The sequence below is a fragment of the Amblyomma mixtum genome, chromosome 6 (assembly GCF_055824585.1).
Source record: "Amblyomma mixtum isolate Tamu chromosome 6, ASM5582458v1, whole genome shotgun sequence".
NCBI lineage: Eukaryota > Metazoa > Arthropoda > Arachnida > Ixodida > Ixodidae > Amblyomma > Amblyomma mixtum.
The window spans coordinates 126,194,968-126,220,985 of NC_143017.1; the positions used below are offsets into that span (position 1 = coordinate 126,194,968).

General features: G+C 49.4%; 2 protein-coding genes across 2 annotated transcripts in view; both read left to right on the plus strand.

Annotated features, from left to right (window-relative positions):
• Positions 1 to 1,405, plus strand: part of LOC149340302 (juvenile hormone acid O-methyltransferase-like) — a 71,353-nt gene extending 69,948 nt beyond the window's left edge. The window contains exon 4 of the mRNA XM_089549048.1: positions 1,122 to 1,405. Coding sequence (XP_089405174.1) covers positions 1,122 to 1,288 — 167 coding nt within the window. The 3' untranslated portion in view covers positions 1,289 to 1,405. The remainder of the gene's footprint in view (positions 1 to 1,121) is intronic.
• LOC149340303 (endothelin-converting enzyme 1-like) overlaps positions 1 to 20,487 on the plus strand; it is a 37,492-nt gene extending 17,005 nt beyond the window's left edge. The window contains exons 3-6 of the mRNA XM_089551102.1: positions 14,918 to 15,012; positions 15,153 to 15,308; positions 16,052 to 16,282; positions 18,523 to 20,487. Coding sequence (XP_089407228.1) covers positions 16,064 to 16,282; positions 18,523 to 20,487 — 2,184 coding nt within the window. The 5' untranslated portion in view covers positions 14,918 to 15,012; positions 15,153 to 15,308; positions 16,052 to 16,063. The remainder of the gene's footprint in view (positions 1 to 14,917; positions 15,013 to 15,152; positions 15,309 to 16,051; positions 16,283 to 18,522) is intronic.
• The last annotated feature ends 5,531 nt before the right edge of the window (positions 20,488 to 26,018 follow it).

Genomic DNA, 26,018 nt, shown 5'->3' on the forward strand with positions numbered 1-26,018 from the left:
CGCCACCTTCCCCTCTTCCCCCTGATCCGTTCCTGTCCCATGTCTCCGATTCACAAGCCCTGCGCCAGCGAACACGCGCTCTAATTCCTCCGTGTTCGCACCCTCTCCCCCGTAGTCTAACTCGGCAGGAGGAGGTATCAGTGCGCCGGATTCGGGCAGGGGCGGCCCTGACCAACGTTTTTAGATCTAAAAACGTTGGCCCTGACCCCATCTGTCCGTTATCGGTGGGGTGATAAATATCTGCCAGCAACTGACAGGTGCCCTCACTGCGGCGCTGCACCGGACATTTGTGATGTGCGGCACCTGTTGTGGACTTGCCCAGCGACGGCCCCTATTAGAAAACGGCTCCTCAGGGAGGTCGGCCTGTGGTGGAACCGCGACGGGGACTATGTGAATTGGACTATGGACAATCACTTCACCAGCAGCCTATGCGAGTACCTCGCCGAAACTGGTCTACACTCCTTCTTTTAACTTTCTGTAACCTGCATTCCACTCCCCCTTTTCTCAACTTATGCCTCAAGGCAGACTTCACGAATAAAAAAAAATGCTATCTGATAATATTTTCAATTAGTGTGTATGTTGGCAAATCCCAATTTGAGATCATTTTATTTAATCTTATTAAGTTCGATAAACACACAGAAACAAAAGCACACATATCATATTAGTGCGCATTCACACTCAAAATTACTGTGTTTACACTCCTGTGAATTCGTGCACTTATTTATTTTTGTTCTTGGAAAGCACATTCAGACGCATATTTTTTTAAACGTTTGCACGCACACCAGGATACTTGCCAAACAAGAACACTTCACTTCTCCTTAATATATTTGAGACAGTTAAGTTTCACTGTTTTTCACTTCTATTCCTCTTGCCCGGTGATGTTCTCGTTCCGCACCCTTCCAAACATGTGCCGCCAGTTAATCGTTCAATTTATTCGGCACGCCAGAACTTGACCGGGAAACTTTTTACTCGTACGGAAATTGATTTCGTACAACTGACGAGAAGAAATTAAACTTTGTCACGTCTTTGTCCATCACGTCCATCTGTTTCTTGCTTTTTTTTAGATAAAAGAGCGCGACTTTGAGTGTCAGTTTCTAAGAGAGTGCCATTTCTGTTTTCAGGCTTGTTCACGGTCGGTAACGCCGTCTATACTAACCTGACGGAAGAAGAGAAACCTGAGCTGGCACGATTCATCAGGAAATTTATGCTGCAAGAGCGGTGCTCCAACTTCTCGTCCTCAGGGATAACAGATCAGCTGAGATATGTATTCCACGGCTACAAACCATAAAGGGCCCCACGAAGTGCCTTTAAATGACCAGTGGGTTGGGCTTTGCAAGGCACACAGCCACTGCCTCTCACAGGGTAGTCCTGCCGGTCGGTTGATATATCCCACTTCGTAAGCCTGGATCGTTCGGGGTACTTTTGTACACTCTTTGGCTACGGGGCTTCCTTCTGTATAGTTTGGTCTATGTTGTCCTCTATATTGTATGACAATAAAGCTGAATCTGATCCTCATTCTGAATAGAGGGCAGAAAAAGATGGAGCTATGTTGCCTAAGCGGGAAAGAAAAGAAAAACCAACCATAATTCTTTAAACAGCAGGCGTACGTATTCTCTCATATCACTGAGATGCTGGAAATGGTTAGCACAAGCCACGAAGCGATCCCGACAATGGCGACATAAGACATAACTCGGCGGTAACGACATTTTTAAAAGGAGAATTTAATAGCGCCAGCCGTCTGATAAACTAAATGAGGCACACTCTCTGCTGGCAAATAAGGTGAACAGCCATTTACCTATTTGAAATTTTGCATTTTTCGAAGTAAGAAAAAACTGTCTATTGAGAGGACTCACGCCTGTATCTTCTGGCTCGTCTCACATGGAATGATGTTTGGGCCTTTACCAACGCAACCTACACTGAAGCCTGTTTCCTCAGTGTTCCTCTCTCGCCATGTCCAGGGCATAAAGAAGTTTTAGCATATTATATACTATCCACCGTCAACGCTTGCCCTGGACACAAACTGCCAATGCGCATGCGTAGATGGCCCCGAGGTGTCGTGTGCATCCGCGGCTGGTCTGCGCCTGGCTCTTTGCTGGCATCGGTATGTGTGTTTGTGGGGTGTGTGTGTGTGTGTGGGGGGGGGGGGGGGGGGGATTTGTAAAAAAAATATTTTAGAGCATAAATGCCTCTTTTGCTGCCGAACAAATATCAGCATCCCGAGAAAGAGCCATAGAATCGACTTTTGCTAAGACCGGCTGCATCTAGCCGTCCTCACATTCTAAACAAGAATTCGTCTCATACCCATCGTCAACAGCCTGACTGCCCCCAGCGCAGGGCAAAGGCGTCTCCATTGTCTCTCCAATGAACCCTGTCCTTTGCCAGCTGCGGCCACTGTATCCTCGCAAACTTCTTGATCTCACCCGTCCACCTAACTTTCTTCCGCCCCCTGCTACGCTTGTCTTCTATTGGAATCCACTCTGTTACTCTTAAGGACTAGTGGTTATCTGGCCTTCGCATTACATGCGCTGTCCAAGCCCATTTCTTCCTCCTGATTTCGACTAGAATTTTAGTAACCCAAGGTTGTTCCCCTACCCACTCTGCACGCTTCCGGTCTCTTTACGTTCTACCTATCATTTTTCTTTCTATAACTCGCTGCGCTCTCCTTTACTTAAGCTAAGCCATTTTCGTTAGCCTTCACGTTTCTGCCCCATAGGTGAGTACCGGTAAGATACAGCTGTTGTATACTTTTCTCTTGAGTGATATTGATAAACTGCCATTCATGATCTTAGAGAACCTAAAATATGCGCTCCACCCCATTCTTATACTTCTAGTTATTTCCCTCTCGTGATCCGGATCAGCGGCGACTACCTGCTCTAAGTAGACGTATTCTCTTACCACTTCCAGCCCCTCGCTACCAATTGTGAATTGCTGTTCCCTTGCGAGACAGTTAAAATAGGGGCATGTCCTCCGATGCAATCCCTTCCATACAAGGGAGTCAGCAAGAAGACAGCTTTCTCCCTTTGTAGTCCTTTCTGTTTAGAATGCAGTGCAATTATAATTAAAGACTCTTGGATGCTTTCGCACATATTGGAGCCAGCCTTTCCTTCTCCCTATAACTGTGCATCTGTCTTTCCGGCGTAACGGTACAGCATTACACCATACCCCTTGAAGTTATACTGCTCCGTTAATCGCATGAAGGCGCTCTCCTTGCTTACTTAGCAGGTGCAGCAGTGTGGCAACATTTACTCTGTCTTGAGGAGGATACGTCTTGCGTTCAACTGGAGCGCCAGCTTTCGCTTGGTACGCGAAACTTTTTGCCTGCTTCAACAGAATAAGTCGACAAAATAAGTGCAGTTCGTTTTTACACCAAGGATACTCGATTACTAGGTGCTGTTCAAAAGAGAGACAATGCTAAAAGGTGCATACAGACTATGTTCATGCTGATTTTGTGTGCGCCCCTTTCTGTGTTGTGTCGCTGCTTAGTAAAGTGTAATCAGAAAGTATGTGCACAACCAAGCATCCTCAGTTACACTACTAGCACTACTTTAGCGATTGATAATGAACGCAATAGATGCAAAAAAAGGTCTCGCTTACGTACGACAGCAGCGCATAGATTCCCGAGTAAAAGTGCTATTCAACTAAAAAAAAAAAATGGAGGGGACACTTAAGCTACGAATCAAGGGTATGGTGCGATAGCGTAAAACGTTAATTCTCATATAGCAGAAGGTCGTTCTCTGTTTTACATTCATAGATAGCTGGGAGTCCTCATAGCCCTCCTGGCGCAGTGGTGCAGTGGTTAAGCGATTGGCCACTACCCTGCGATGGCAGGCACTTCCAGCGGGGGGCTTTGTGCGGTCCATGTTGCTCTTACCTAGCGACCAATCATTAATTTAACTGCTACCTGCCACGGTGAGAGGCACTTTTCTCACTATCCGGTAGGTAGGCTGTGATGAAGGCGCGAGGTCACGTGACCTAGGTGGCCCACCTGCCACCTAGGTTGCATCGTGGGGACCATTTGCCAGAGCCATGCCCACGATTTTTCGCTCAACACTCCCATACCGCATTTAATGGAGAACGCGGCCTTTAACTCTGTCGTGTTGAAGCAGTTCTGTCAGCGAATGCTTGGTGAGATTGACTAACGGAGCAGCTCAGTGCCTTCTATGTGTTCGCAGCCCCCCACCCCTCTCCTCGGAACAATAAATGGGACCACGCTAGAGTCTCCGAGTGCTAACGCACATTTTCTGCAACCACACACCACCACAAATGTAGACTGCTCTCCTGCATTAATAAAGATGCATATGTATGTCGGAGCAGCAGCTCCCATGAAAACCGTGTTGTTCTGTTTGGCCTCCTCTGAACGGGCACATGCTCTCGTAGTTTATGTGGTGATGATCTTTGTGTTCTGACGAAAGCCCCCATGGAAGCAGATGCATTGTTGTTGTTGTCCTAACATCGAATGGCACATACCTGCACTGGTGGATCGGTCGAGAATCAAGAGGCACAGCGATCTATTCACCTACACATTTAAGCCGCCATATGAAAAGAAAAAAAACAGAAACAAAATAGAAAAACAAAAAATGCAGATGATAACGCGAGCGGAAGAGCAACTGCGTCAGGCTCTAATTTAAGGAAGGCATGGATTGAAAAAAAGTAAGTGTAGAAAGATGGAGGGTAACGTTGTAAAATATAGCAAGGCCGTTTATGAGATTCCAGTAATAAATTCTGAACCACTGCACAGACAGACCTGCGCCTGTACGCAAATATGGTAGCAAAAAATGACAGCTACGGCGGAATGCTCATACAAAGAGGCGGTGGAGAGAAATTTTTAGGCCAAGAAAATGTTGAATATGAGTGCCGCGCATTAAAAGGATGACGATGATGTCCTCAGGCTTGTTGTTGTTGTGGTTGTTGCTGTTGTTGTTGTTGTTCACCTTCTAGAATGGCGCATACCCGCACAGGGGGATCGGCCAAGAAGAGGGGTGCATAGAGGGTTTTTGTGATGTTTTTTTGTTTAGTTTTCTTGGGAAAATAAATAAATTACTTAAGTAATAAATAGAAATACCAGAATGCTGGGGTAGAGAAAAGTCAACAGAAGGCAGAAAGACCAAAAAGAAACGGAAAATGCATAATGCAGGAGGTGGACTCTGCAAGATCTGTAGCAGAGGGACTTGAAAAATAAATAAATAAAAATAATAATAATAGTAACAGAAAAAAAAATTGCAATGATGAGAAGAAAATATATTAGCAAGGTAACCGATTAGATTCCAGTAAAAAATTTTGAATCGCGGTAAAAACAGACCTGTGGCTGTAACCAAGAATTGTGGCACCAAATGACAATATGATCGTGCTGCTCAAACTAAGGCCGAGCTGTTGCAGTGGTTGCTCTAAAAATCGTCGTCTCATCATGGTGAAGCGTCGACAAAACAACAAAAAAAGGTCTATTGATTCTTGTTCACCACAGAATACGCAGACGGGAGTAAGCGCCAAACCAGACCTGTGCAAATAAAAATTTAAGGGGGGGATCCGGCAGCGTAGCCTAGTTAGAGAGACTTCAAGCTGTCGTGAATGGCATGATTTCCTGCTCCACGAATATTGATGGTTTGGTTTATTGGGGTTTAACGTCCCAAAGCGACTGAGGCTATGAGAGACGCCGTAGTGGAGGGCTCCGGAAATTTCGACCACCTGGGGTTCTTTAACGTGCACTGACATCGCACAGTACACGGGCCTCTAGAATTTCTCCTCCAAAGAAATTCAGCCGCCGCAGCCGGGATCGAACCCGCGTCTTTCGGGACAGCAGCCGAGCACCATAGCCACTGAGCCACCGCGGCGGCTACGAATATTGAAGACGCATGAAATCATCAGATCTTAAAATTGATCCAGATGTCATGCCTATCCAAATACTTCTCCGAAACCTCGCTGCTGTGATGTACGCTGTAGCCGGGAGGATAGGTAGCACGGGGCCATTGAGGGACGCTTTTGCCAGGCTATCAGCCACTTCATTGAATGTCACATTGCTATGACCTGGTACCCATATCATATGTAAAAGGCTCAAATGTGGAGGAAGTAATGATAAGAAGGTGTTTAGGATTGGAGAATCCGTAGCTGAAACAAGGGACGAGCACAAAGAAAAGGAGTCTCTAATGACAGCCGCTGCGGAGAAAGAAGGATCGTCCTCTAAATAATGGCGCGTACCCACTGCGGGGGAACAATAAATATCTTCAACCACAGATATCGCGAACGCCTAGGTTCGCCAATGGAATCTTTCTTGCTCACTTTAGGCGGTGCGTGCGTGCGTGCGTGCGTGCGTGCGTGCGTGCGTGCGTGCGTGCGTGCGTGCGTGCGTGCGTGCGTGCGTGCGTGCGTGCGTGCGTGCTCCTTTGTCACTTTGCAATGGCAAAATGTTGTTGTTGTTGTAGCCTATGACAGAATGGCACATACCCACTCTGGGGGATCGGCCAAGAATCGGGAGGTAAAGGTTGGTATTCACCTGTACGTAGTAAAGGCAGAAGGAAAGCACACGGGAGAGGAACACCGGGGGAGTCTACCACAATAAGGGCACGGAGAGGATGAAAAAATAAAAATTAAAGAAAAAGCAAATAATAATAATAATAATAATAATAATAATAATAATAATAATAATAATAATAATAATAATAATATATATATTGTAGTGTGCCAAGTGCCAAGTTCTTTCCGTCCGCCGCCGCCGTCTGAGCCCCCGTCTCAAGCTCCGTTCTCAAGAGTTCGCCCACATCCTACGAATCCCTGGCGTACTGCGGACAACCGACCCATCTGTTACGCCTGTGGTCGGCCCGGCCATGTCGCGCGGCTTTGCCGCCAGCGCCTTCCGCCTTCTCGACCTGATCTGCGCTCCTACCCGTACGATGCCGAACTATCCTCGCCGAGAAGTCCACCTGGTCCCCCCTTTGTTTCCCCTGATCGCCAAATATACACCACTCGCCGATCGCCTTCCCCTCGACGCCGTTCCCCTTCTCCGATGCTGCGACATTCTATAGCTCCGCACTTGAGGGAAACTAACAGCCGCAGTTCCGGGGGCAAGAACTGCGCTTGTTTCGAACTCCTCAAGTCCTCCGAGTCGTCCCGCTAATGTAATCGTAGTGTTCGTGGAAGGTGCCAAGGTTCTCGCCCTCGTCGACACGGGCGCTGCAGTATCTGTTATAAGTGAAGCTCTCTGCCGCCGACTCCGCAAAGTGACTACCCCACTTTCTGACTTTTCGCTTCGCACCGCCTCATCACAGCGCATTCATCCCTCAGCCGCATGTAGGGCCCGTGTCCTCATTCAAGATGTTTTGTACACCATCGAGTTTATTGTGCTGTCTCACTGCTCACACGACATCATCCTGGGATGTGACTTCCTTTCGACCCATCGTGCCGTTATTGACTGCGCTCGAGCTGAAATCGCCTTTTCTCCGCTGTGTGACGCTCCCTTTTGCGACGTACCTACGCAGTCTGCCAAACTTGTGGTCGCGACTGATACCGACATTCCTCCGTTTTCTGCTGCCCTCGTACCCCTCTCCTGTGCCGGCGTCACTCATTCAACTGTTTTCTTCACGCCTTCCGAAACCGCTTCCCGCCATCCCTGCCTCCTGCTTCCCTTTGCTGTTCTGACGATCGACCATGGACAAAGTGCAATTTACGTCTCGAACCCATCTTCGTGCCCGTCAGCAGTGCTCCGAGGTGAATGCCTCGGGCGTATTGAAGAACTTGATTCCTGCCTTCCCTACCCTATTCTTGATACCACCGCTTCCTTCGATGTCGATGTGCTCAGCTCCTGTGATATTAAGAATGATCCACCGCCCTCCGACGTCTTCCGCCGTGCCATTGACGCTGACCTTCCACCCGCGCTACGTGATCAACTCGTCGCCCTCCTCCAGCGCTTCAGGTCTTCTTTCGATCTTCCTCAGACTGCCTTGGGCCGTACGTCTGTCGTTGCGCACACCATCGACACCGGTACACACGCCCCTCTTCGCCAGCGCCCCTATCGTGTCTCGGCTTCTGAGCGCCGCGTCATTTCTGATCACGTGGACGACATGCTCCGTCGGGGTGTCATACAGCCCTCTCACAGTCCCTGGGCGTCTCCTGTTGTGTTGGTAAAAAAGAAAGATGGTTCCATCAGGTTCTGTGTTGATTACCGCCGGCTCAACAACATCACACGCAAGGACGTCTATCCCCTGCCACGAATCGATGACGCCCTGGACTGCTTGCAAGGAGCTGAGTATTTCTCCTCGCTGGATTTGAGGTCAGGTTACTGGCAGGTGCCTATGGCTGACACTGATCGCTCAAAAACTGCCTTCATAACACCTGACGGCTTATATGAGTTCAACGTCATGCCGTTTGGCCTTTGCAACGCCCCGGCAACTTTCGAACGCCTGATGGACACCGTCCTTAGTGGACTCAAGTGGGAGAGTTGTCTTTGCTATCTCGATGACATCGTCGTCTTTTCTGCGGACTTTTCTTCTCATCTCATCCGCCTGGAGCGCGTTCTGACTTGTCTTACTGACGCTGGGCTCCAGATGAATTTGAAAAAGTACCGCTTTGCTGCCCGACAACTCACCATTTTAGGACATGTAGTCTCTAAAGACGGCATTCTTCCGGACCCCGCCAAACTTCGTGCAGTTGCCGAATTTCCGAAGCCCACCTCACTGAAGCAGATCCGTAGCTTCGTTGGCCTTTGCTCGTACTTCCGTCGCTTCATCTTCAATTTCGCCTCGATCATCGCTCCTCTGACCCAGCTACTCGCAGGCAGCTCCAACCTCTCCGCTTGGACGCCTGCTTGCGATGACGCCTTCGACACCTTGCGCCGCCTTTTGGTTTCGCCTCCTATCCTGCGCCACTTTGACCCGACTGCGCCTACTGAGATCCACACTGACGCCAGCGGTATTGGACTGGGTGCCGTTCTCACCCAACGCAAACCTGGCTTCCGTGAATATGTGGTCTCCTACGCCAGTCGGACCTTGAGCAAAGCGGAGGCCAACTATTCTGTTACCGAACGAGAATGTTTGGCCATCATTTGGGCCATTGGAAAATTTCGTCCCTATGTCTACGGTCGCCCGTTCTGTATAGTAACCGACCACCATGCACTGTGCTGGCTGGCCTCTCTCAAAGACCCGTCAGGCCGCCTAGCTCGCTGGGCTCTGCGATTGCAGGAGTATGACATTCATGTCATTTACCGCTCCGGCCTCAAGCATAATGACGCGGACGCTCTTTCCCGCTCGCCGCTACCTAGTGCTTCATCGCCTGCTCCTGTGTCTGCTTACGACTTGTCCTCGCTTGCCACTGCCGACATGTCAACCGAGCAGCAGAAAGACCCTTGGATCGCCAGTCTTATTAACTTCCTTTCGAGTCCTACGACTGATAATTCGTCCCGTTCTCTCTTACGTCAAGCCCGTCACTTTTCTATTCGGGACGGTCTCCTCTACCGTCGCAATTACCTGTTCGACGGACGGAAATGGCTCCTAGTGATTCCCCGCCATCTACGCACCGACATTTGCGCCGCTTTTCATGCGGACCCACAGTGTGCCCACGGCGGCGTGTTGAAAACCTACACGCGTCTGCGTCTTCGATTCTACTGGCGTGGCATGTACCGCTTTGTTCGCCACTTTGTGCGATCTTGCCCATCCTGTCAACGGCGTAAATGTCCGCCTCACACCTCGCCTGCTCCACTGCAACCGTTACCCTGCCCTGCCCGCCCGTTTGACCGCGTTGGCATAGACCTCCACGGCCCCCTCCCTCCCACTCCCGCTGGTCACCGCTGGATTATCGTGGCCGTGGATCATCTCACACGTTATGCTGAAATGTCTCCATTACCATCTGCCTCCGCCCGCGACGTGGCTTCCTTTCTTTTAAAGAACCTGATTCTTCGCCATGGTGCTCCTCAAGAACTGCTCAGCGACCGTGGACGCGTATTCCTTTCTGACGCTCTTGAGGCCCTCCTCACGGAATGCCGCATTATCCATCGAACCGCTTCGTCTTACCACCCTCAGACCAACGGCCTGACCGAGCGTTTCAACCGAACCCTCAGTGACATGCTGTCCATGTGCGTCGACGCCAACCACTCCAACTGGGACCAAGTTCTTCCCTTCGTCACCTACGCATATAACACTGCGACACAAACCACCACTGGATTCTCTCCCTTCTTTCTTCTGTACGGCCGCGAGCCCCCCTGCACGATGGATACTCTTCTTCGCTACCGACCCGACATTTCCGAGTCCACGCCACTCTCCGACGCTGCCAGGTACGCCGAAGAATGCCGCCAGCTTGCTCGCTCGTTTACCACGCAGACCCAGTGGCAGCAAAAACATGACCGCGACACTTCCGCGGCCTCTACCTCCTACCCTGCCGACTCCCTTGTGTGGCTCTGGGTGCCTCCCACAACTCCCGGCCTTTCGCGGAAACTGCTGCATCGCTATCATGGTCCCTACCGGGTTCTCAAGCAAACACCTCCGGTCAATTATATTGTTGAGCCTGTTGCACCCGCTGCGGACTTGCGTCGCCGTGGCCACGAAACCGTCCACGTCGACCGACTGAAGCCGTACTACGACCCCTCTGTTCTTCCTTCCCCTTAAGACGCCAGGATGGCTCCTTTTCAATATATATATATATATATATATATATATATATATATATATATATATATATATACATATATATATATATATATATATATATATATATATATATATATATATATTTAAAGGAGTTTGGATTGGAGAGAGAGTGAAAGAGAGAAAAAAGAGAATAATTCGAAAAATAATGACGCATAAAAAGAAAATACTGAAAGCTTTAGCAAGGAGATTACAGCAAGAAATTTTGAACAGCGTCACAAACAGACCTGTGGCTGAACCCAAGCGTGGTGGCACCAAATGATAGCAAGTGTGGGCTGCTCAAACTAAGGCCAAGTTGCTGTAAGGGCAACTCCAGCAGTCTTCTTCTCAAAGAGGTGAAACGACGACAATGGCGCCAAAAATGATCGATAGATTCAGGCTATCTTCCTCTTCGTCATCTGCTACGCTTCCTCTCCTTCATCTTCCGTTTGGTTGGTTGGTTGGTCTCAAGTAGAATGGCACATAGCCACTACGGGGGAGTGGCCAAGACACAGGCGGTGAACTGTTTGAATGATTAGCAGTTTTAGAGGAAAAGGAGTAGTAATAGGGTATGGGCTGATTTTCAAGCCCACCCGGATAGTACTCTGTCTTCTTCTTCTAACCCTATCTGGGAATAATAAATATCTGCCCACAGATTCAACCACAGATATGACGAACGCCTAGGTTCGCGAATGAAATCTTTCTTGCTCACTTTAGGCGGTGCGTGCGTGCTCCTTTGTCACTTTGTTGTTTGAGGCGTACCAAGTACTTAGGGCATGCAGTCACCACTGGTCCGTATCATGAGAGAGAAATAACTAAAAGAATCAGAATAGTGTGCAGCGCATATGACAGCTTCTCTCAGATAGTGAATGTAAGATTGCCAATACCCCTAAACAAAAAGTATACAGCCGCTGTATCTTGCCGGTACTCACCCATAGGGCAGAAATGAGTAGGCTAACGAAGTGGGTTCAGCTTGAGTTAAGGACAATGCAGCGAGCTGTGGAAAGAAAAAAAAATAATAGGTATAAGGTTAAGAGACCGGTAGCGTGTAGATGGGGTGAGAGAACAAGCGCTGGATAATGACATCCTAGTCGAGATCAATGGGAAGAAATGCGCTCGGGCAGGGCTAGTAATGCGAAGGTAAGGTAACCGCTGGTCATTAAGGGTAGACTGGCCTCCAAGGGAAAGCAAATAGGGGGATGAGATGAGATGAGAACTGGGTGTAATCAGGCTGGTGATGGTGGTGATGATGATGATGATGAAGTTTGTGCGAAGCAGCGACGAAGCTTAAGCACGTGTGCACGTGCGCCCGCGAGGAGTAAGAAAGAAGAAGCTCGTACAGACGTTCCCCCATCGTTCCGTTTGCAGCCCCTGCTTCGTTACTGAAGGTCTCCTGGACGTCATGGACCACCCTAGCTCGAAGTCCCCAAATCCGGTGGCTGCCAAGACGAGCTCAAAAAACAGGAAGAGCTCTCGAGCCAAGGGACCCGGGATAAAGGGGAAACGTGACGCTGTGGCGCCGGCCACCGCCGACCGCCGCAAATCCTCGGTCGCAGTTCCGAAGCCCGAATCCCGTGAGCGCCTGCCTTTCACTCATCGTTCTGCTATTCGCGGTGACCTGATTAACCATTGGGCTGCAGCTGAGAGCGAGGCTTACGTCAGCGGGCACACCACTGTGCGTACGAAACAAGAGGAATTATGTTCTAGATTATTTGTATCTGACGCTAGAACTGCCGTTGGTTCCGCAGTTTTAAAAAGCGCCTAACATCTCGTATGTGCAATCACAAGCATTGTAGAGCGAAAGAAGATATTCCTTGAAGAAGCCCTGCTCAACAAGTTCTCCGTATAACTTGAGAATCCAGTGCTGTAGCTGAGTGGCTGAAAGGATTAGTGTGTTTCACTTGACACTTGCGAACACGTCAGATGCTGAAGAACTTTGTTTCACTGTTACCAAAGTGCAGATGCTTAGTAATATTTAGTAACATATGCTTACGTTTTTTTTTCTTGTTGTTTTGTTTGTTTGTTGTTTTTTTTGGAGGGGGGGGGGGAGGGCGCTTTGTACGCTTAAGCCGCTGATCGCCGCAGAAACCTAGTGCTGTTGGCGTTGTTTACTGGGTTTCAAGTATTTCCCGCGTGAGGACTCCTTCATAGCTAGGAGCAGTGCACTCCTTCAGACTGGTTTGTCCGCACTAATGAGGGTCTTGCAAAATATTTTGGCTGGCGTTTGGATTTTCACTGGACGTACAGTCGTGGACTACAGTTTTCAGGATGCAGACTCACAAAACAAAAAAATAATTCATTGGTGGCTTGCTAGCTAGTACGCTGGTATTTGTGCCAACGGATGGCATACACATGTCTGCCGATTCATCTATGCTTTTCATTCACCTACTTTGCTGCTAAGGCAGAAATAAATGTTTTCCCGCGAATCCGTGTCCCAAGAACTTTTGTCCATTTGCTGTACACTCGTACACTAAGAAAACCTGAAATGCTTCGGTGAGATGAATGTAAAAACTACCACAAAACAGCAAAATACTACAGAAGTACCTCTTCCCGTTCCTTGAACGCATATACTGAAGTAAATCCAACAAAAAAAATCACGGTGTGGACCTCTGCAGAAAGGCTCAGAATTTAAAACAATACCTTGCAACTATTCAGTTTTGGGAAGGCGATGACGGAAAATGCAGTCTCGTGTCGAGCGCATGGCTTCACGCGTCTGAGAGGGCATAATCGTACATATTAGTCATTCTTACTGTCTCCATAATCTTTGAGCCCGTTGTGTCGTAAGACGGTGCGGGCAGGGCACTTTTTTCTTATTTATTTTTAAGCCCACACTAATATCTGTCTCCATAATCTGCCCGTTGTGCTTTTAGCGGTGCGGGCGGGGCGCTATTATTTTTCATTCCTTTTAATCGCCCACTCTAACTTTTGTCTCCATAATCTGGAGGGGAAATCTGACTCTGCGGCCTGCTCGTGCCCCCCGCCACCGGATACAGGCCGGTGTAGTTTCGGCTACTAGGCTGTGTTCCGGTGCGACGCCAGCAGTGGGGATGGGACGGCGGGGACCCATCCTCAGGGGATGCAAAACCCCATGGGAGTGGCAGCGACTCCCAGGCGACTCTGAGGGCCAGTCGCGCGCGTGAGGTCCGCTGCCTGAGCGGAGGCAGGCCTGGGTTTATACTCAGGTTGGAGCCACGAAATCCGGCACGGAAGGTATGTCAAAACATCAAAAGGTTTCAAATACATGCTATCTCCCTCCGCACGCGGGCGCGTGCAAGTCTGGCTACCGACGCGTCGGTTTCTGGTTAGGGAGAAACCAGGTCCGCGCGGGGGCTCTGAAACGGCGCCTCGGGGAAGCGGCCTCACGGCCCGCCGCAGGGCTGTAATGGCCGTTGCGGGACGCCGGGGGATGGGGGCGTAGTACGACCTCGATTCCGTCTGGCAAAAAACGTTGGTGTTGTGGAGTACCGGTGGAGTAGGCCCGGGCCATCTCACCCCAACCCACGTTCGTGGTTTGTGGCCCAGTCGCCCGGCCATGAACACTCCCTCCTCAGTAGGAGAAGAGCAAGATAGGGGAGAAAATAAGTACATGGTTGGTTGGTTGATTGGCAGCACAGATCTGTCCCCCCGGACGTGTTAGGTCATGATGCCGAGGGCCGGAGGGCCGTTAGGCTGACGACTTAAGCCTCTACTGGCTGGATCACATCACACATACTTTCGCTGTCTGAAAAACCGCGAAAAGCACTTGACGGTAAGTAGCCGGCTGGGTGGAAAAGCCGCCTAGGGTCGTGGAGCGGCCCCAGGTAGCTGCTGACCCCGTGTTCGGTTTTCCTGTCTCCGGCGGTCGGAGCCCGCTGCGTATGGTGGGTGGTCGGGCATCCCGTGAGCGGGGCCGCACCACTGGGCAATCTCGATGCTCTCCCTGCCCTGGCCAGGCAGGACAGAAATGGAGTCGAGACAATGAAGGATAAGAGCAAAAACCTCGCTGTCCCCATTCCCATCCACATTTCCATAACCCACTCCTGATAACCATTCACCCCATCCTTTTTACCCATCCTCTCCGCTACTTCCCAGGGGAGATCAGGGGAGTCTCCCCGGGCCCGCTCCCCCGGCTGTGGGTCGCTATAGTAGCTTTTATCTTTTCTTTTTACTTTTCCACCTACGGATGGTAAAATGACCATTTGCTCACGGGCCTATTCTTTTATTTTGTAATTGGGTTAAGCCTCTTGTACGTATGTGGTGCAGGCGGGGGTTTATTATTTTTATTCCCTTTTCGGTTGCCCCAACCTATTATTTGTCTTCATAATCTAACGCAGAACCATCGACAGACGCTGTGGGCAAAGCAATTCCAACGAATACGCCTTCCACAACAAACGAAAGTGGTGCCCCGGAATCCCGGACTGCAGTCCAAGTAAGCACCCCGATTCAATTCAATAGCGCTTTCAGCGTTTATTTCCCATTACGTGGGTCAACTTTCGTGTTCACACACGTATCAACATCGGTTAGTGATAGCGTAACTGCGCCTCATAACTTTTAATCCATCGACTACAGCCGGCTGCGCCTCCCAGTAACCGCACGTTCGCATTCCGAACGCCCTCATCTACCGCACCTCCGGGCCAGGCATCAAACAACGTCGCAGGGAGCAACAACGCACCGCCCGAAGAAAAGCCGGCCGCCCCTCGAAGGCGTCAATCTCAGCTCGCCGCGGTGAGTTATTTTGAGTTGTTTAGCCAGCGCCGTGAACGGAACAAAAGCCGCTGTAAACGTCATGCCGACTCCATGCCATAGTAGCTCCCCCACAGAAACTAGATTGAGGTTGAAAGTAACCTCGCCCGCTCCACTAAAGTACCCACAGTCCGACACCGTGACTCACAGCCTTAATCCCCTCCCCCGTGCCTTTCGCATCACAGCTTTCGTTCTTTTGACCTCCTGCTCCCCGCCATGCATACTTGAAGACGCTAGCTACTGACCCCAGTCACCCCTGAAGAAGGCACCGAGCCGGCTCCGAAACTTTGGATTAAATTTAAAGTTTCGGGTTGGAGATGCATTATTGATATTATACATGTATGTCTTCAAACCCAACCAGACAGGCAAATCTGTCAAAATGTTTAGTTTTCATAGTACCCTTTAAACACGAATAACGCCTATATGAGATTATAAAAGGGAGTAAGCTGTCCTCTGACGCACACCGTTTTATAAAAGCATGTGCGCTAGTGGACAGATTGCTCCCTTTTTACTCCGTTATGCTTAGAGTGCAGCTGTGCACTCAGAAATCATATTCCAGCACTTTCTGGGCAAATGCATCGCAATTTGGGCATTTCCAGGAACGCTGCCAAAGACTCGTCAGTTTGTTTCGATCACAAAGTAAAATATTAGACCTGTACGGCGTAACAGAGTGAACCCAACATCGAATACTCGTAGCGGGTGAAAGTGCCGCGTGTTTCGTGCAGCACGACCAGCGAATGAAGGACAGAGAACCCGCGACATCCCACGAGTGGAGTACCACGACTGGGGCGCCTCGACAAGACAGAGCGGACTCTGGCGTCTTTCCGGGACTATTCTCGACCACCGCTGTTAGTACCTTCAACACAACGGCGGCGGTAAACTCTGACCGGCGTGACTCTCGGCGACCCACCAGGCAATCATCGCAGCTACCCGCAAGCCACTTTCTGCCTGTCGTGGTGAGTCTTCTGCCTTCCCACTTGGTTCCGCAGTTTCCCGAGAAAACAGGGGAAAAAATGTCGCCAGACGTTGGAGTCAATACATAGACGACAGTGGGCTCTACATTTGTTTTCGAACATTAGGAACTGTTATCATGACAGCGGCTAAACACACACATTGCTTCCTGAAAGCGTTAATGGTTCTGATAGCAAGAAGGGCGAAGTGTAGGGAAGGTTGGTATTAAACGCGTCCTAGCAATTTTCCTTCCCGACTGGTCTCTGCCCATTCTTATTTCTTTATAGAGTTCTTCCCCTTTCTATACCGGTACAAATTATACTATACGTCCCAGTAGCGATTCCGCTCAACCGACGTCCTTGCGACAACTTGCACACATCTGTAGGCGATTTGCTAGTACTCATAAGGTGGTGTCAGTCCGCCCACGGAGCTTCTCTCGTAAATAGAGACTAAAACATACTCTCCACCGCACTGAAGTTATTTTGGGATCCCAGCTATAGGACATGCAGAGGCGGCTGCTATTCTGATCCGGTTAGAGGATTCTTTGGTTCCACAGAAGACGCTGTGAAAACGCCTGTAAAAAGCGCCCTCTATGCTCTTTCTCGATCTTACATATGTAGCCCTGATGCCTGCTGCAGAAAGCGCGCGTTTATTTTGGTTCTGCAATTGTCAGTTTCGTTGCTCTATGGCCTGCAGCGAAATTCATGTGCTGAGAGACGTTTGAGGTCTGCACTTTGCACAAAGCTGGTACTCCCTTGTATGTGGGTCTCTATCATATGTACACAATTTCTTTCTCCTCGGGAGAGGAGAAGCAGCAGTTGGGAGAGGAGGAAAGCAGCTGCGGTAAAGGATAGGAGACTTTTCCCCTCTCGCTAGCTTCGGTGACGGAGGAGCGGCGGGTTCTGCTCATGCTTCATAAGGCTTAGAGACCATTTTCGTTCACTTCTAGCGAATTTCGTAAGTATACCAGATCAGCCTTCGGCGAGAACATGCTTGCCAGTTGGTATTTTGAGAATAGTGCAGTGCACTACCTTTCGCGAATGCTTTGCCTTTAGGGCTTCCGTATATGGTAGGTACAAACACTGTGTTCCCGTTCAGTCAGTCCCACGTGCTCAGTCATTAAGTCAAGAAACACGTGGGGATTCATGTTAGAATCCAAAGAACATGTATGCTTGCGCTTTGGTGACAACTGTGCCGCCAAATTTCCCGCACGTATGCAACACCGCTTAGGTAACGGCTGCTCTTGCTCAACAAAACGATGCTGCGGCCGGCCGCAAAGCCACCATGGCGGTTGTGACCGGATCGGCAGTGAGATGGCGCCATTTCTTCAATATGGCAGCACCCATGCGAAAATGACGCATAGACCGTAAAAAAAAAATGTGAGGCGAAGTTTTAGCGCGTCGCCACTCGCGTCAAGAGAGTGTATTATGACGCCGAGCTCCAGGTGAGTGTTATACAGAGCTAAGATAACGGGCGTAAGCGCACAGATATGCTTACAATGCGGAATTTCGTAAGCAACACGAAAGACCACTGCCTGACCAATTGGTCACGTGGTGACATAACGTGTGCTGATCCAGTCCTCTTACCTGCTTGTCTGGTAAATTTGGGTCACCTGAAGAGCATGAAAGGCATTTTGAGCTTAACTGAAACATGCCGTATAAAGTGAATCTGAACCTAAAGAAATTTCCGGAGCCCTTCACTACGGCGTATCTCATAGCCTTAGTCGCTTTGGGACGTTAAACCCCATAAACCAAACCAAACCAAACCAAACCTGAACCTAAAGGGACGTCCGGATTGCACTAGCACCTGCTCATTGTTCAGTTAGTGATGGCCTCAGTTTTGCTCATACGCAGAACACTGCGAGGTCTTGAAACTACGTCTCCCACAAAAGACTAGCGTTCTTCCCAGTTACCCAACCTCTTCTCCAGTTACCAATGTTCTATTTCTCTGAGCTATGAACATTCGACTTTAAACATGGGTTTCTATTCCACAACATCTGATCATCGGAGAAGTGAAAGGAATGCATACGCATTCTTGCACGAAAGCGATGATGGCAACTGAAGGAACCCAAAAAACAAGTATGGAGTACGCACCTTCCAATCGCCTACGTCGTTTGTGTTCCTTCATTTGCTCTCGTCCCTTTCACGCAAGGATACCAACAGTCATGAGGAACGAACTGCTGCGGATTAAATTGGTAATTAAACCAGCTTCCTTTAATCCCGCTTACAAACACTTGTCGTTCCAGGAACCTCGACAGCCATTCTTCGGCGCTCCGAAGTCCCTCATCATTGTCTCGGCGCTGGCAGTATGCTTTTTCGCGTTCCTGCTCGTCCGAATGTATTGGATTCAGACGCCGTCGAGGAAGAACGTGTGCACAACGCACGAATGCCAAGCCTACTCCCGCCACCTGCTGCAGTCCATCAACCCAGACGTGGACCCTTGCCAGAGCTTTACATGCTTCGTCTGCCACGGCTGGGAGGAGAAACACCTGTACAGCGTGCGAGAGTCTCACTTCGCCAGCGTAGTCAGGAAAGTGACCGAGTCGGCGGATGTGCTGAGCAATAACTATACCATTCGGGGTCAGAACGAGGCGCAGCGAGCAGCGTCGCTTTACCTCAGCTGTCACGACATACTCAGAGGAACGAGCAACCAGCTGCCGCTCGTCAAAGAAGCGCTGGCCGCAGCAGGCATCACCTGGCCAGAGGTACGCCGGGCAGAAATCAACCTCCCGCACACGCTCCTTTACAGCTCCCTCAAGCTGGGCTGGGGTACAGTGCTCGACTTCTCTGTCGTGAGATACCCGCGCGAAGACGTGCTCCTTGCTAGACCCGGCGCATCGTTTCCATTTGTTATAGACAAGACCCGAGGATTCAGCACGAACAAGACCCGAGACGAGTATTTTCAGGAGCTAGCGCAAAGCTTTGGAGACAGTGCCAGCGCGGCAACAACGGTCAGCTACGAAGAAATAGTCGCTATCGAAGCTGTCGCGCTGCACAAACTCATCAAGAGGTATCATACATTGAAAGTAGAGGGCAGCGCTTCACCCCTGGTGATGGACTTTGTGAACGCGTCTGAGTTCGGCCTCTCAGAGGAACGCTGGATTTCCGCACTCGCGAGTCTGAACGTGCGGCTCCCCAGCGGCCTAAATCTTACCAGCACGCGTCCCAACTACGTGAAGGAAGTGCTGTCGCTGTGGGAGACACTGGGCGAGGAGACGTTGCACTTGCTGGTGTCGTGGTGCACAGTGCAGGTGGCCGCTCTGTACGCTAACGAGCAGCTGGTGACCAACTACTACGGGAGAAGCTCGAAAAGGGCGCATATTTATCACGGTGCCTTCTGCATGAGTCGCGCTATGGTGCTGAATGCCCAGGCTCTATTTTCGAGCTACATCGCTGCCATGCAGGAAATTGGCGACAGCGTCGACGCTCGAGAGACTGCGCTGTCCGTTCGCGAGGCATTCCGGAAGCGACTGACCAACTGGGCGCACTACAGCAGCAACGCCACTGTTGTCGTCAACTGGACTTCGCAGGAGGTATTGTTTCGCAGTTTCTCCGCTCGCGAAGACACTACGACGGGACATAATGATTTGCCGGACATGACACCGTCGCTCGTACGCAACTGGCAGCTGCTGGCTGCGCGGGGCTTGACCTCGGAAGACGCTGGCGGCGTGCTTCACTCCGTGTCCGTGCTTCACTACTACGTGCTGTCGCGGGCCGAATACGACTTCTATCTCCTGCCTTACGCGCTCTCCTACCCGACGTTCGACATCGACCTGTCTGCGGCCCTTAACTATGGTGGCCTCGGAGCGATAGTTGGCCACGCCCTAGGCAGGCTCCTGATAGCTGCCTACCGCAGTGACCCGGAATCAGCGCCTGCAATCGACGCTCTCTTCGACTGCTTGCGCAACGGTTCTTTCGCTGGTACCAGCCGTAGTGCAGCTTTTGATGCTGCTGCTTTCGGCATGGGCGCCCTGATGGACGCGTACGAGAGCATGAGCGCCTACGACAGTGCCGTCGTAGGGCTGGAACAGTACAGCACTAAGCAGGTTCTCTTCATGGCGCTTTGCCACAACAGATGCGAAGGCGGCTTGAAGGGAAACGCGGACTCCCACTGCAATCGGGTCCTGCAGTACGTGCCCGGGTTTTCCAATGCCTTTGGCTGCAGCCAAGGAACGCCAATGAACCCGCACCACCAGTGCGAGTTCCCCTGAGCAATGTGGCCTCCAATCCGTGGTACGGACTTGATGGTGTTTTTTAATTTTTGGTTTCAAGGCACACCCTGTCTATTCGGATGGCTCAAACTAGTTGTGTGGACCTCTGAAGAGACTGATTTATGTCAATCGTCAATCTCTTTTCTATACATCTTTTTTTTTATCTCATATAACAAGAGAATGCTTTTGAAGAACGCATTCATTCAATTCTTAAGTCAAGGACCTCACATTCCTCACCGAGAGAAATTCTCTTATGCACAGCTGCTTGGATGTCATCGAATGCTTTCCCAGCTATTGTGCCCACATAGCTGTTGGCTTGAAGTTTTGTTCAGCGCTGTGCACTTCGTTCAGCCTTGCTCCTGCACATTATTCTGTGTCCATTGTTCGCTTAAATCACTGCTTAGCTCACTGTATAAGCCAAAAATAGAAACTTTTTGTTTTGGCTAACGTTGAACCTGCCTCGAAATCGGTATTCAACGTGGGAACACTCCTCATTCATGATACCGCTTTTCAATATACATCGCAGGAAATAGACTACCGCTCCAGATTTTCGCGGAAAAAATTCTCCAGGCTGCTTTCACATATGGGCTCTTTGTCATAGGTTTAATGCGTATACGACTTAAACGGTCACATACGACCTTACGAAAGAAACCGGTTGCTGCTACCATAATAAAAACGCTCATAACAAGTTCAAGAACGCTCTCCTTGCATTGCTTAATGCACTTGTAACAGCATTGGTGCCTTATTCGCCTAAGCATCTTCCACCGCTGTAACAAAGCCACAGTGCCTTTTACATTAATAAGGCCTCAAACTTAAAATGCCTGATCGGCACATTCGCATTGGAACGGTTTGGGTCAGATGCAGTAACCATTGTACACAAACAATACTGTGGTGTTGGTAACTTTGTACGGTGGCGCTCACGCACGTGTGCCCAAGCTCAGTCATTTATTCACGAACAAAAGACAAAGGCCTTTGTTAGACCGCCGTGGTTCGAGTTGAGCGTGTGTCTGGGTGGCACGTTGTAGTCGGGATGAGTTTGAAACCGGCTTGGTGTGGTCATGTCTGCGGTGGTTCCTGTTGAGTACACAGGCCGTGACTGATGCCAAAGCCCGTACCCGTCACTGCCTAATCATCTTTAAAGCGTTGAGCTGTCACCTGTCTTTGTGAGGAAACCTTGGAAGCATCGGCGAGCGTCCAGCGCAGAAATAACTGTTCTCTCTATAGGCATCCTACCTCACATCCTACATCACAGCCTTCAATCTAAAATTATAGGGCACACTTAAACGGGCTGCGAAACACTGCTTGGAGGGATACCGGCTATACTTCAGGTGGGTTCTTTATGTCACACAGATGCTGACTTAAAAAGAATTACAGGAATCGATGCACAGGAACGGGAGTTATTCAGTGGAGAAATTTCAAAATACAAGCAAACAAAACGCTGCCCTCAACTCGATTTTGGCGGGGCTTCCCACTCCTATTTCGCTCTCCCAATGACGGCACCTGGCGCAACCAATCAAAACAGCCTGCCAGAGCACGTCGCGGAAGTTTGTACTGCATGATAACTCGTTTTTGCTGAGACTGGCAGCGTCGTTTCCATGCCAGAGCGCCCCTGGTGGTGTATTTTTATTTTACTTGCTTTTGCAGGGCTTTTATCTAAGACAAACAAGTTGTTTTTGTTCATCTAATATAAAACGCAGACAGGTGCAAAATGTGTCTATTTATTCACACAATTTGCAGTATATTCATTGTTTGTCCGATGATCAAGCTCGCGCCAGGTGATGTCATATCCGCTGCTAAAAACCCGCCAATGTGTGGCGACACCATAAGAGCCATGAAGTTGTTTTTGGCAGGACATTAAAATATTAAAAAACGGAATATACGCGGTATTACCGACGCTAATAGCACCATTATAACTCACTGTATGCAATCAACGGGCAAAACAGTTAACTAAGATTGTGTTTCTGGGCCCCTTTAAGCTCCACCGTAAAGCTGTGACGCGGAAAGTCATTCTCTACTTTGCATTCATGGATCCCTCAGAGTGCTCATACCCCTCCTGGCGGAGTGGTGCAGTGGTTAAGCGATGCACCATTGCCCTGCGATGCCAGGTGCTCCCAGCGGTGAGCCTTGCGCGGCCAAGGTTGTTGTTCCCGAGCAACCAATCATTAATTTAATTGTCACCTGCCACGGTTTGCAGTTTTATCACTACTCGGTGGCCAGGTTGTGATGGCGCTGCAAGGTCACGTGACCTGGTGGGTCACGTGCCTCCTAGGTTGCTCTCTTGCACCACCTGCAAGATTTATCCTCGTGATTTTTCGCCGACAGCGCCGACACCGGATTTTCAGGACAACGGGGCTTTTAACGCTGTTGCGTTAAAAGCGGATTGCCTGACATGTGCACCGTTTTAAAAAATGAGCCTAGAAGTTTTTCCGGCCGCCATCATTATTTTCGCCGAGGACGATGCAAAGCTTGGTCAACGTATTCAGGGAAGCGCACATCAAAGGGTAAGAAAAGATTATTTCCTTTTCTCGATCATACAGCTAGAAGCACAACACAAGCGGGTAAGCTCATGCGCAACTTCACGTGAAATGATCGAAGCTCTTCACAATGCAAATAGATTAAATGTGCGGATTTTACCACACGGAAGCATAGTTACTGTAACTGCACATTTTTTACGGTGACCGTTTTCGTTGCAGTGCACTTACTGCAGATTTTGGGTGCTTCGGCTCTCAAATGAACTGCATGCGTAGCTGGATAACTACACCGTCACAAATCGCGCAAAACATCAATGGAAACGAAACTGTACAACCAATAAATCCAATCCGTAGAACATCCAGCAAGCCATCAGATGTCACTCAGAAACCTCGATCCTCTTTCCGGCATGCCTCGAGCGTCCTACGTTACTCTAAACCATCGTTGGTTATCTTGCCTTCTGGACTAGTATGTCATTAATTCGCACTTGTTCCCTGACCCGCTCTGCTCTCTCCTGGTTTTTTAATTTTACACCTATCATTTTTCTTTCCATAGCACGCTGCGTTGACCTCAGTTTAAACTCAAGCGTTTTCGTTAGCTTCCACGGTTCTGCCCCGTAGGCAATTACCGGTAAGATAAAGCTGTTATATACTTTTCTGTCGAGGGCTACTGCTAAACTGCCAATCATAACCTGAGAGTACCTGCTAAATGCGCTCATGCCAATTCTTATTCTTACAGTGACTGCACTTCCGTGGTCCGGATCTGCCATCATTGTCTGTCCTAAGTAGATGTATTTCCTTACCACTTCCAACGCTTCGCTGCCGATCGTACTCTTCTGCTCCTTTCCGAGAATGCGGTACATTACTCTTGTTCTGTGCATGTTAATTTGCCGAGCGTTCTGCTTTGCCTGTCAAGTTCCTCGATTGTGATTTCCAGTTCGTTCCCTGAGTTGCTTAGCAAGGCGATGTAATCAGCGAATCGGAGATTACTTAGTAATAAACATTTACCCTCAACTCTTCCCACTCTAGCTTTTTCAATACCTCTTGCGAACACGCGGTGAATAGTGCTGCAGTGGTCGAGTATTCTTGCCTGACACCCTTCCTGTCTAGCAGCTATACGCACTACTACTATTGCGCACTCCGTAATGGTGAGGTGCTCATACCATTTTAAAGAACAATATCTTCTCTACAGCGAGGTCCTGAAATCCCTCTACATTCCCTCTTGCTGCTGGCTCGTTGATGAGCTGGTGCTAGTTTCCTTACTAGTATAGTTTCAAATCTAGTATTATTCGAGACCTCACTATTCTATTGTAACTACATCTCACCATGCTGAACATCTCCACATTTTCCACTACGCCCGGATGAGCGTAGTGGAATATGAAGTCTATTTCATTTTTATTCTCGCCGTTCCAGCTTTTCCCAAATCCGCTCCCGTTTGCGGTAGAAAACATTCAGGATGCGTAAACCATTTCATTCTGGGAGCTCTCCTTCTAAATCCCGCCTGCTCCTGCTAGAACATAAGTGCCATACCTCGTCTGGCCCCCTGCCTGCCTGCCTCTTTTCTACCTTTGCACTGAAGTCGTCCATCAGGACTATGTACTGCGTTTTTACTCTACTGATTGCCGATTCCACGTGCTCATAGAACATTTCGGCTATCTCGTCATCATGACTGGACCTAGGTGCGGGGTGGTACAGCCTTCAAATAGTTCCCCTTACTAAGCTTTATTACGGTAACTGTAACTGTTTCGTTCGTGCTCAGAATTCCTCCATGTTGCCAGCTATCTCCATATTGATCATTAATTGCACACACCTCTGTGGTCCGCTACACCACGACAGCAGAGTACAAGCCCGTCCTGCAACACTGTATAAGCCTATCTGTTGTTCTAACCTTACCCGCTACTTCCTCGAACAGCACTGCTAGGCTAGCCTTACTGAATCGGGTTCTAAAGCGTTAGCAGGTGCCAGGTTTAGTTTCCAAGGGTGGATTTCCAGGGGCAAGAGATTCTTATCACCGTCCGCAGCATTACAGGTCTGACCGCTACCTTGCCCAGTTGCGCCGAAGCCGCTGGGGACCGATGGCCGACGCTTTGTCTGTGTACTCGTATAGGAGAGTGGTGGCAAAGTACTACACATGGGTGACCAAATCCTGTTCTGGTAAGACGGCCTGGATCAGGCAGCACCCCTGCAGGCCTGATTATTCAGTTCATAAGTGTGCTTTCCTGAAGAAATTCAGCCCAAAACCTATTTACCTGATGATTTCTCTTCTGTGGTTAGGATGTGCCACGTCTGGTTGGTCCAGAGAAATCAGCTCCCTCATTCTTCCCAGAACGGCACTCGCTATCCCGATCTGTTGCTGCTTCTGCTCACTTTAGTGCATTACACTTGATGACCGCATTACTAAAATCGCGACACTTTGGTGTTATTTGAATCATAGAGGCCTAAAAGGAAAAAAGTTGCTTCAAATTCGCAGGTGCAGGTTGCTTCACCTTTCACCTGTCACCTGCCTACCAGCAGGTGGCCTACGGCAAGAGCAACTTGGGACTCGCAAGCCCCACCGTAGTAACGTCCGGACAGGTATCAGGAGGTTAGAATTCCAACATAATGTGCTTAGATGTCCCTGTGACTTTTTCCTAATAAGTTATTCCCATTCTTTCCCGTCGCTCAGAACAGGCTCTGGCAGCAAAGACCGCCACGCCCAAACCTCAATGCCACACGCGGTACCAACCAATGGAGGAGCACGAGATCGGTTCGAGAATGAATTCTGGCTAAATAAGTGCCTGTTCCCCTTTATACACTAGTATTGGTAATACATTTTGATCACCCAGGTCACTATGGACCACCTAATGTTTGAATAAGACACTTGAAATGATTCCTGCTCTTCTGAGTCAAATTCGCACTAGAATCGGGTATAGGTCATCGCGGGTTTTGGAGGCAAACATTTCTGACACTAGTAACTTCTATTCACTAACAATATTTTTATTACCCCGATTAGCAAGAAATGTTCAAGAAGACGACTAAACTAGCAGCGCTTTCGCCTGTGGCTGCTCCCAAAAACACCGCCGT